This window comes from Tachypleus tridentatus, chromosome 3 (genome assembly GCF_004210375.1).
Source record: "Tachypleus tridentatus isolate NWPU-2018 chromosome 3, ASM421037v1, whole genome shotgun sequence".
Lineage (NCBI taxonomy): Eukaryota > Metazoa > Arthropoda > Merostomata > Xiphosura > Limulidae > Tachypleus > Tachypleus tridentatus.
Window position 1 is genome coordinate 76,826,960 of NC_134827.1, and position 12,764 is coordinate 76,839,723.

At 35.4% G+C, this 12,764-nt stretch overlaps 1 protein-coding gene across 1 annotated transcript in view; it reads right to left on the reverse strand.

Moving 5' to 3' along the window:
- Positions 1 to 8,986: 8,986 nt before the first annotated feature.
- LOC143247246 (dipeptidyl peptidase 4-like) overlaps positions 8,987 to 12,764 on the reverse strand; it is a 67,204-nt gene continuing 63,426 nt past the window's right edge. Inside the window, 3 exon segments of the mRNA XM_076494964.1 lie at positions 8,987 to 10,090; positions 11,197 to 11,270; positions 11,549 to 11,686. Of these exon segments, the coding sequence (XP_076351079.1) occupies positions 9,941 to 10,090; positions 11,197 to 11,270; positions 11,549 to 11,686 (362 nt within the window). The 3' untranslated portion in view covers positions 8,987 to 9,940.

Genomic DNA, 12,764 nt, shown 5'->3' on the forward strand with positions numbered 1-12,764 from the left:
CCAGAATTTGCATCAAAGTACCAAAAAAGAGCAAGACGTGAATTTCTGAAGTTGCTTACTGATGAATTACTGCCTGAAGAAGATACAAATGAAGTGATCCCTCCAAAAAGACAAAAAGTTACTGAAGAGAACGTTAGGAAATGGTGTCAAATATGCGCACGTGATTCAAGGAAAAAAACTTCTTCAAAGTGTATCAAATGTAGTAAAATGGCTTGCAATGACCATAAAGTTACCCAGAGTGTGTGCATAAATTGTATAGAATAAATATTTTGTCCAAATTTATACTTTGCTTATCTGAAAATAATTTTTTTAAAATATTTTTGGTGGGGGTCAAAAATGACCCCCAGTGTGGGCAACGCAATTTTTTTTCAGTGTGTGTACTAGGGTTAACTATGCTACAGATTTTTCTTAGGTAGTAGATCCGTCTGTAAACTTTAGCAAGAACATTTTTAAAATGGTTAACCAATGTTAGTTTACTGTTGTGTGCGAGGCCCGACATGGCCAGGTGGGTTAAGGCATTCGACTCGTAATCTGAGGATCGCGGGTTCGAATCCCCGTCGCACCAAACATGTTCGCCCTTTCAGCCGTGGGGGCATTATGACGTGACGATCAATCCCAATGTTCGTTGGTAAAAGAGTAGCCCAGGAGTTGGCAGTGAGTGATGATGAATACCTGCCTTCCCTCTAGTCTTACACTGCTAGGGACGGCTAGCGCAGATAGTCCTCGTGTAGCTTTGCGCGAAATTCAAAAACAAACAAATGTGATACCTACTGTGGGGGAGAATTTACTCCTGTGTTGTGTGTTTTAAGGTTTACTTTGGAGAGTGATTTGATTTTACCGGATATTTTTTTCCTAAAGATTATCGCTTGAGTTTTGGATGCGTTCAGCTCTACTCTCCAGACGTTGTACCAACTGATTATGAGTTGAAAGTAATTTGTACTTTAGATGCTGCTATCAGAAATTCTCGTCAAGTGCACCAGATGGCGTCGTCGTTGTGTATGTTAATATCGGGAATGGAATATCATTGACAAACGTGATGCAGAGTAGGGGACTGAGTACTGAGTGACTCCTAGGGCACACATGTAGTAAGTGTCACGTTGTAGAGCATGAAGTTGTTAATTATGACTCTAGATGTTCTATGGACAGGAAAGCTGGAGATCCATCTTGTTATAGTAGGCAGTTGTTAAAATGCGGGAGTTTGGAGTTATAAACACTTGTTCACAGCTGTTAACTAGGAGGTTGGCTTTTTCTTGGTCGGTTGTCGCTCTGTTTTTGTGTCGGAGTTAGGAATATTGTTAATTTTTCACTGCATATTGCTTTGAATTTTTTCAAGAATGTTGACGGATCTTTGAATGAATTGTCTAAAGAAAGACAGAAGTCTGTCCAATTATATTCTTTTTGTTTATTTATCTGGTGTAGAATCAGATTGTTAGTCTAATTGGTTTTTGTTTTGATTTCGTGGTCGAGGGAGATGAAGAACCATTTTCAGGTTTACAGTCAGGTTTGAAGATGTTGGTTACATAATCGTCGAATGACTCAGCGTTCTCGGTTGTTATTTGAATGTCTGGAAGCTGGTGTTGGGTTTAAATGTCTGGAAGCTAGTGTTTGATTTGAATGTCTGGTGTCGGCATTTTTTATGAAGGTCTCTCAGTCAGTTTTCGTAGAATCAAATACTTTAGGTTTAATGGTGGTATTTGCGATATTATTGTTATAAAGAGTTACTAATATAGGGTTGTGATCTCCGCCAATGTTTTCGTGTACCTTGAATTGGCGTGCAGTGGGAGATGTATGTGTGTTTTCTTATAGCAAAGCCACATTGGGCTATCTGCTGAGTCTACTGAGGGCCACATTGGGCTATCTGCTGAGTCTACTGAGGGCCACATTGGGCTATCTGCTGAGTCTACTGAGGGTAATCGAATACCTGATTTTAGCATTGTAAATCCGTAGACTTACCGCTGTACCAGCGGGGAACCAGTAGTATATACTGCTGTAGTAATTATAGCGAGGTCTAGTACGTTCTAAGTAGTGTTGGTATGTTTGTGGGTTGGAGTTTTGTCATCACAAAGTTTGTTTTGTTTTTGTTTTTGAATTTCGCACAAAGCTACACAAAGGCTACCTGCGCTAGCCATCTCTAATTTAGCAGTGTAAGATTAGAGGGAAGACAGCTAGCCATCACCACCCACCGCCAACTCTTGGGTTACTCTTTTATCAACGAATAGTGGGATTGATCGTAACATCATAACGCCCCCACGGCTGAAAGGGCGAGCATGTTTGGTGTGACGGGGATTCGAACCCGCGATTCTTGGATTAAGAGTCAAGTGCCTTAACCACCTGGCCATGCCTGGCCTCATCACAAAGTATTATGTTGTGTTGTATAATGAAATTGTTTAGGATTTTGCCGTTGCGAGTGTTATACATTTCTAAGGAAGTTTAAGAACACGCAGAATATATGATATTTATTTTTTCTCGTGAATTATTTAACCGAAGAAGCTGTTTAAAGTGCCAAACATTCAAGGGTAAATCCCATCTCTCATTCCACTTACCATTGTTTGCGGAGTCATACTGAGTTCCAGGAATTTCAGTCCTCATTACTGACGCCGCAGAAGGAGAAAAATATAATCATTATGTATATTTATATGTATTAACACATCTCTGTTCTCTGGCTTACATCTATAATTTCGTTTTTGACAGATTTCCTATTCTATGTAAATTGATTCTGTATGTGTTTTAAGACTGGTTCCTGTTACGACAGAGACAATTGTTACACAAATGTATATGTCAGACTACTGGACAATCTGAGAGTATTCAGTAACAGAAAACAAAATTTGTGAAAGATATGTTTGATCTATAGCGACCGTTTAAAAAGTAAAATTGTTGAGATAAAGTGAATTGTAGTGGTTTCTTTCGCTGTTCACACTTATGTAAGTTTTGGAAAGTGTAGGAACAAGTGAAAACTTGACGTTAATATACATGTAAATAACGAACACAAAGTAATCGAAACCTATATTTAGAGAATCTTCAACACTAAAAGAAACCAATATGTAAGAAATTTTAAAATGTTTGTTTGTGGTTAAGCACAAAACTATCTGTTTTCTGCCAACCACGGGTATCGAAACCCGGTTTCTAGCGTTGTAAGTCCGCTGTGCCACTAGGCTGTATTGTATGACGAAAAAAAACAGTTATAGAAGTTTTTATATGAAACAAAAGAGATTTTCGACTTTGAATCACCTCAATATCTCTGTTCTGGTGAAAATAAACATCAGGTGAGACATGATTTTAGTACAGGAACGAGCGGTGTGTTTAATTGTTCAACCTAAGAAGTTAACCGAGACAAGAAATTATGAATATAACACAGAATTCTAATAATTAAGATAATGTACAATAAGCATGCTAGATGTTTCATCGTGAAGGGTTTCAAATTTAGGGTGAACCTAGATACAGAAAAAATCTGTTCCAATAGAGTAACCAAACTGCTTAGTATTTCTGTCTCGTTACCAATAATAGAGAAATATAGAAACTAAGCGATGTTATCATAAGAATAACGAAAAACGACAAAGTGAGAAAACCCGTGGAACTTGGTCCATCATATATAATGTGATGATGTCCATCATGAAATAATCACTTAGTACAAACACTGAAACTCAGTGTTATACTTTTAACTGTTCGTAACGTATGGACAAGGAGACTCAGAACTGTATGTATTTATATACAAGCAGCAAGTCTTAAGAAATATTTTCATTCCTTAATCAAAGAAACAGTGATATCACTAACACAGTTCTGTAAACTAGAATTAATATATACTTTCCAAATTGTAGAGTTTTCGAAAAACTTTATAATAATAATGTTTTAACATTATTCTGTTCTTGAATTACGTCACGTTGTTCTAAAGATAATTGGTTCGAATCGTGGCGTAAAAATATTTAAAAGAATCGGCTGTAGGGTATTATTTATTGTTTTCTGTACCCTTTAAACCCGCAAACCAAATCTTCAGGCTCGATAAAGTAGTCACCACTAAAAATTTTAATTAAAAGACTAGGCCTTATTTTTGAGTTAAAGTTTTTAATAGGGTTGATATTTTTGGCATTATGGAATTTTTAGGATTCTAATAGGTTTAAAGAGTGGGTAAATTATATTCCAAACACTATTTGCGGTTCCTTCAATCAAGCATTGCAGCTAAGGAGCCACACAGTGTTTGTGTGACGTTCGTATACATCTTACTGATTTTGTTTACAGATGTAACATATCTGAACAATGGTTTACTACACCTCGTACCCGGGAGGTCCTGACAGCGTTACCGTAACATATAAATCAACAGAAAGATGTTAATACTGACATTCCTACCACCATAAGGTTTAAGTTGGCAGCTTTCGATAGTAAAGAACTTATCACAAGGTTCTGGTAAAGTCTTAAAGAACCTATGTTTTGTTGGAAGTTCCCAGAGATGCTTGAACACTTACAAGCTGAGTGAAAAACAGTTTACTTCTGACTGGGCCAGAGAACAGGAGGGCTTTGAATTTGTCGTACAAGACGACACAGTTTTTTCACTAACATAAGCTACAATATAAACCTATATTTAGTTTTCATCTCAGTTACAGACGAACAATTCGATCATCTCGGTTCCAGGTATAAAATGCAATGAAAAGCCATAAAACTCTATTACCTTTCACAAACTTTCCACTCGAAAGAATAAAAGGTGAAACGAACAAACAAAACACACGTACTTTGAATAATTTTATGGTGGATAATCCATCTTATAACACATACAAAAAACAAAAACAAATTTTTTTTAGGCTTTCATCATTTATGTAGAGGGCACGTCCGTCGCTTTTATGTTGGCCATTCACGTACATTTTTAAACTGAACTTTTACATTCAATGTCGTCAGTCGAAAGATAACAGCTAATTTTGTGTTTATATTAAACATAAAACAGCGTTTGCTCTTAACAACTAGAAAACGTTTACATAAACTGGAAACAAAAGATTGTCTCAATTATTGTATATATAGGTGAAACATTATATTCGAAACGAACAGCTAAAGAGAACATGGTAAACCAATATACACTCTTTACCTTATTTACATGTATACACTTTGAACAAGTAATTAGGCTCTTTCTGCAACCAACTTAAAGGTGTTTTATTAATTTAACTAATTATCTAAAAATTGTGTTCTTCCTACACAGATGCACACACATTAGACGATTACTTTCTATGAATTTTAAATCTAAGGGTCGCGGTTTCGAACCCCCACCACACCAAACACGTTCGCCCTTTCAGCCGTGGGGACGTTATAATGTGACGGTTAGTGATTCGTTGGTATAAGAGTAGCCCAAGAGTTGATGGTGGGTGGTGATGATTAGCTGCCTTCCCTCTAGTCTTACACTGCTAAATGAGGGACGGCTAGCGCAGATAGCCCTCGTGTAACTCTGTGTGAAATTCAAAAACAAGCAAACAATGTATGGATTTAAACCTTTACTTTATAGCCAGGTTTGAATAAACATTTGTTCTCATAGAGTACTACTGTTTGGATGAACCTAAATTGCATTCACTACATAAGTTGTCAATGGCCGGAAATTGTTACATTGTTGATGGTATTGGGTTACATGCGTGTGCTACACTGTCACTGTTATTGAGGTTACATGACTGTGCTACACTGTCACTGGTATCAAATGACTGTGCTACAGTGTCACTGATGTTGTGGTGACATGAATCTGCTACAGTATCACTGGTACTGACGTTACGTGAATGTGCTACAGTGTCATTGGTACTGACGTTACATGACTGTGCTACAGTATCACTGGTATGGGGGTTACATTATTGTGCTACAGTATCACTGGTATTGAGGTTATATGATTGTGCTACAGTATCACTGGTATGGGGGTTACATTATTGTGCTACAGTATCACTGGTATTGAGGTTATATGATTGTGCTACATGCCACTGGTATTGAGGTTACATGATTGTGCTACATGCCACTGGTACTGAGGTTACATGACTGTGCTACGGTGCCACTGGTATTGAGGTTACATGATTGTGCTACAGTATCACTGGTATTGAGGTTACATGACTGTGCTACAGTATCACTGGTATTGAGGTTACATGACTGTGCTACAGTGCCACTGGTATTGAGGTTACATGACTGTGCTACAATACTACTGGTATTGAGGTTACATGACTGTGCTACAGTGTCACTGGTATTGAGGTTACATGACTGTGCTACAGTGCCACTGGTATTGAGGTTACATGACTGTGCTACAGTGCCACTGGTATAGAGGTCACATGACTGTGCTACAGTATCACTGGTATTAATGTGTCGTTCCTGTTCCTTGGTAATCCAGTCCAATTAAAGTTGGTTTCACTCACAAGTCTTTTTGGCTTGAACTCTAATTAAAAGTTATTAACTGACATTTACGTGTTGTAGATAAACAGTTAAAGCCTTTATCGATATCATACCCTATATATTAGTTTTATACTGTACTTTTATATACCCTCGAGTAATGTTTTATCTATAAAGTGTCCATTTACTTTTATCATAGCGTAAAGTTAGCTAACTGTATGTAAGGTATGAGAGGGTCAAACTGGAAGTAAATCTAATTTGAAAGAAGTATGCCTGTTGGAGAAAGTCGGAACTAGAATGTTTCAAGAGACCATATATATCCTCCCGCAAAAATAATGGGAATTCGAGTAGGGCCCAAGAAATGATGGAAATTTAAAAGAGGAAACATTCGAAAAACTGTGTAAATAAGAAATTTAACATCTTATACAGCTTGTTATTTTCACTTTCCTTTACTTTATTTAACTTTACTTTGAGCTACACAAATTATTTCAAAATCATAGCTAAGTAGAAAGCGTTATATTAAGCAATTTCTTCTCTTAAATATTCCTTTGGAACTTTGCAGAGTAGATCATTCTTAATATTTTATCAATGAGAAAGTTATTGGTCTATATTACATAATATATCAGATAGTAAATAGTGAGTGGCGTGTTAATTCTATGATAAAAACAGAGGTTACAATCAGATCAGGACATAGGAAGTGACATGCTAAGTCTATGATAAAACCTAGGTTACAGTTAGATCAGGCAATAGAGATGACGTGTTATGTCTCTGATAAAAACTTAGGTTACAAGACATCGGTAGAGGCTAGCTACATCAAAATCTTTGACAGTTTTAAATAGGGACCATAAAAACATTGATAAAAATGTGCAAAATCAACTGTTAATGAGATCACGCACTGATTTCTTGTCTTTGTAAAATAGTAATTAAAATTCGACATAAAGATGAAGTTTGTTCCCCAGTTATTTAAAACAACACAAATCATGTTACAGTTTTAAAGAAGTTCGATAAATGCATCAACTAATGATTATTAAATACAACACATAACACTTTTAAACACACCTAGTTTTACTTCTACCTTAAACGAAACAGGGTTCACGAAGACACCTTCCATAAGTATTTAGGTAAATCTTGCAAACACCCCTTTATAAAACACATTCTGAGGAAAATACAACTTGAAAATAAATACTGGACACAAAATAGCCCCCGAAAATCATTATAATTAGGTCAAATAAGTAAAATATTGAAAGGCGATTATTAAAGTAATCATAAAGGTTATGTTGCTTTTCAAAATAAAGTTTAGATTTCTATATCGAACAATAAATTATCATCTCACACTAACTCTTTATCTAACTCATCGATTAACGATAAACTCTGAAGGGTTATTACTATAGCAGTAAAAAATCTTTGTTTATAAGTAATCAAAAGCTAGAAAAGTTTGGCATTGGACGTGATGACGAAAAAGTTTGTTATAAGTTTTCAAGACATTCTGCCGGAGAAATAGAGAAGTACCCATTTCTGTGGGTCTATTACAGAAATTTATCAGACGAATCATTGATGTAATATGAAATATGGACATAAACAGTCGCCCTTTTTATATTATAATTTTTTGACGGGCTAAGTTAAAAATTACCAAAGCCGTTTTTGATGATAAACATTGATATTTGTTTTTGAGATACTTAAATATGACATTGGTTGATGTTTAGTCGCATTTATTAACAGTAAAATGGTTGATTTTTTAACCATAAAGTGTCGGAGAGCAATATTTTTATTTTTAAGAAACATAAACAATACTAGATTTGTTGTAGAGACTTAAAGACGTGTTTTGCTTTAACAAGACTTTTGTGTTCTTTTACGGAACTTAACATTACATTTTATGAAGTATATTAGCGGACGGGGTTCGAGAACGTTGCGTTTATGGATCACTTGAAGCATTAGCACAATGTGGTTAATTAATTACTGAACCAAGAGTGTTAAAATAGCGTCTAAGAACTGAAACTGTACTCGTGATGGACTGGATGTGTGTAGAAATCTATTATACAAGACTCTAAACACGTTATTAATGGGCTGGACTGTGTGCACAATATAGATGTACTAGAATTCTGTACAGATAATCGTGTATCGAGTGTGTGTACTCAGTTATAGAAAACGTGTATACATATATATACTATATTAAAGGGGTCTGGAGTGTATGCATAATATTTGTGGACCATGAGTGAGTCTCTAGTGCGTAGTACTAACACTTTGAATGTTTACATGTTTCTAGTTGATTATGTTAAATTCACCACGACGTTTAACAGTTACTGTTCTCATGGCTAGTAAACATGCACACTTATCAGTGGAATAGTTAACAAGCATAACCTGTACTGAAGTATTACCATTAGTTAATAACACAACGATTAAAATATCAATCACATAAAAAAATGAAAGACTGCAATTACTCAAGTTTTCGTCATTTAATGACGAACATTTTTTATAATAATGATGCATATTTTAATAGTATCTCTCCGTTATTATGTCAGTACGTTTTATGTAACATCGCAGCAAAAATAAGCGTTACATTTACTTGATGGTGTTCAAATTGCCTTTTTAAATGTATTCACCACTAGATGGATGCAGAAGACGCGTGTTCACATCAATATAACGAGCCCTTAAGCATGATGTAAGAACTGCATTTATTTGTACTGGCATTAATGTTACCGCGGGAAGCTTTTCCGATGTGGTAAAGTTTTGTCATATGTTACTTCCTAATTCACTTTAGATCAATTAGCACTCTGTGACAAATTATGTTAGTAAAGTTACGGAATATATTGCATTACTGCTGTCTCATTTAACTTACTTAAAAACAAATTTGTTTAAAAGCGACAAAATTAGGAATTTATATAAATAGTATTGGAAAAATCAATTTAGACAGGGATTAATTTCGAGCTCTTAAAATTAGTTTTTAAAATTCACCTTTTGAGCTGACCTGTTCAGAAGGCAGGCGTTGACCGCTAACATCACAATTGTCTTGTAAAATGATAAGAATGCAGGGTAAGAAACCCATTAAGCCTACATTAGACTTTCAATTCCTACTCGAATAACTGAATTACTGGAAATAACTTTTTGTAATAGATAAGGAACTGTTGTCTTATTCTAAGTTGATTTAAGTGCAGTTTTGTTTGGCACATCAGTATCTAACAGCTGTCTTTAGCAAGAAGACAAAACTGACTTCAAAATCTTAGATTTGTCAAAAAGGGTATCTCACAGGGTATCAATTACTGAAGCTAATCCCAGGGTACAAGTAATAAGATAGATGTTTTTCCTTCCTTTCTTCTGTTAGACAGTAAACGAACAGTAATCCTCACGAAGATAGGAATCTCTTTCAAATGAACAATTTCTTTCACTTTTACGTTTCTAGTTACTGTTCAGCCACATGTAAACTGTTGCCAGGAGATGTCCTGTTCATATTTCGTCACCCTAAAGTTTCAGGAAATGTCCTATTCACATTTCATCACCCTGGAGTTTGATTTGTAACCCCACAAACCTACCTCTCAGCCATAGTTCAAAGACACAAAAAGGGAACTAATATAAAACACAGATCTTTGTAAAGTAAACGTTTCATTGGACATTATCTTCCTCCTATAAACACTTTTTTGCTTGTTTTTTGGAGCCCTACATCTTTGCGAGGAATATCGAAACACTGGTCCAGGAAAGCCTCCATTGTTTGATAAAGGTGCAAGGATACGTGTTCCAGAATGTTGTTTTCATCCGGATAAATCTGGAAACACAGGGTAATTAGCGGTTAAAAATATTTATGACTGTAAGTATCGCGTATTAGAATCTAATTAGTTTAAGAACATCCAACAATAAAAACATCGGAATTCAGGACAACTATACATCTTAGCCTGAAAATATAATAACAGTAAAAACACGTTAATTACTGTGAGTTTCAGGTAAGGTGCCCATTATAAATAACAACAAAGTAAATTGTTTTGATTTGAATTTCGAGCAAAACTACACGAGAGCTATCTGCGCTAGCCGTCCCTATTTTTGCAGTGTAAGACAAGAAGGAAGACAGCTAGTAATTACCACTCACCGCCAACTCTTGGGCTACTCTTTTACCAACGAATAGTGGGATTGACCTAACATTATAACACCTCCATGGCTGAAAGGGCAGGCATGTTTGGTGCAATGGGGATTGGAGCACGCGACCCTCAGATTACGAGTCGAGTGCCTTAACCACCTGGGTAGGCCCGGCCAAGTAAATTGTAAAATGTTTTGAAAAGTTTTAAATAGAACAACATAATAGACCATTCTGAAAATAGAAATCACATATTATTGGACAAAGTGAACTTAGACTCAACCAAATGTTTTCAAATTGATTGTGCTGTATCATGTGAAACATAAATAATTTTTCATTGTACTCATTAATGAAAAAATTATGTCGTAAGTGTCTCTGGTACCTAATTATTGACTTTCATTGGAAAGTGCAATGCGTATAATATTGTTCGTTGGTTGATGTGCTTTTCATTTTATTTACTATTAAAATTCGATATTCAAAAATGTTGTCCGATTCGTTGAAAATACTGCTTTCAAACAGACGTATTACAAGAAAAGCCCTCTCTCGTTTGGCAACAATTTTTTGGCATTTAGGCCTAGCTGAGAAGTCAGGATGATTTTTATAGATGGTTTTCTTTAGTAATAAAAACTTAAATAATGAAAATATTATTTAGAAACTCTTATGAACCATACTTTCTAATACTTTTAAGTTTCTCAACACGTTAATTTTCTGAGGTGAAATACAAAAACAAATCCACAAAGTTGTAACTTAGGCAAAAGCTATTAACTAAATATCTTACCTACAATTATATGATTTCGACTTACTTGCGTTTGAAAGAGAACACCTGCGTCAGTAAGAGCTTTCATTAGAATCATCGATTGCTGAATGTGCACTTTGTCTGAAACAAAGTTATTGGAGTAAAATAAACAAATTACTTAAATTAGTATACTTATGACACGCAAAACCATTTAAAAGAAACTTATATTAAAGTATTATTATTATTTTCAATTCATTCACATGAAATGTAGTTTCAACGAATATAATTTTAACTGTTCCAAGGTAAAGGCAGTAAAATCAGCCAATAGTTTTAGTTTCTTTAATAATAATCTCTACTTAAAATAAGACACACATTTTATCCGATACATGACGTAAAAAATAGTGATGTGATTTCCTTGCCATCATTTGTTCCATGAATTAGAAGGAACTTCTTTCCTTTGATGTTTGCCGCTTTCTTCAGTAAGCTAGACTTTTCATAGGCCAAATAGTTCTCTTCTGGTAACGGAAACTGCATGTAGCGCTCAGTGTACACGGAATCTGGAATTAATTATTTCGTGTAATTAATTAAATATTTTGTGTAACTATGATAAAGACAGACAGGAGAAGAATGTTCTTCTAAGTTTCCCGACATGACTACTTCTGGTCTCTTCAGTATCGCCTTCTAATTTTAACCAAGACAGACAGACACTGCTTCAGTTAAATTGATCACACATAAATCATTAGTTATTTCAGGGTGGCTTAACATTTAACATTAATAATGTAATAAACATTAAAAAGAAATATTTAATTTGAAGAAAAAAAGAAACACTTTGTGCTTTCACATTAATTTAATGATTAATTACTACTTACGATCTTAGATTACGACTACTGAAGAACGCACCATGTTTGAAAGGGGGGAACATAAATTATTTTTATTTTAATTTATTTCGAACAAGGATATACAAGGGATATCTACACCAAAGCTATAAAAGGGTTAACTGTGCTTAATTTGAAATGATACACTAGAGGGAAAGAAGAATAGTCACTAACACTCACCGCCAACTCTTGAGCTACTCTGATCGAGTGTTGAAATTTCATTGTCACTCAGAGCCCGAAAACTACGAGTACATTAGACTTGGAAACACAGTCTTATACATTAACTATTGGGCCACGCGGGTCTGGCATGGCCAGGTGGGTTAAGGCGTTCGACTCGTAACCTGAGGGTCGCGGGTACGAATCCCCGTCGCACCAGACATGCTCGTCCTTTCAGCCATGAGGGCGTTATAATGTGCGGTCAATCCCACTATTCGTTAGTAAAAGAGTAGCCCAAGAGTTGGCGGTGGGTGGTGATGACTAGCTGCTTTCACTCTAGTCTTACACTATTAAATTAGGGACGGCTAGCGCAGATAGCCCTCGAGAAGATTTACACGAAATTCAAGGAACAAACAAACAAGTGACATTTTTAGAATGTGAATGATTCTTCTATGTCCTTGAAACCATGAAGACCCATGACTTTACTACTCCAGTTGTTTTTCCCCAGTTGTAGCAACAAAAACAGAAAGAAAGAAGGGGAAAAAACAACATAAAAATACAGATCGGTTTAGTTTTTATACATGACCCTGACTTAAACTGTTTC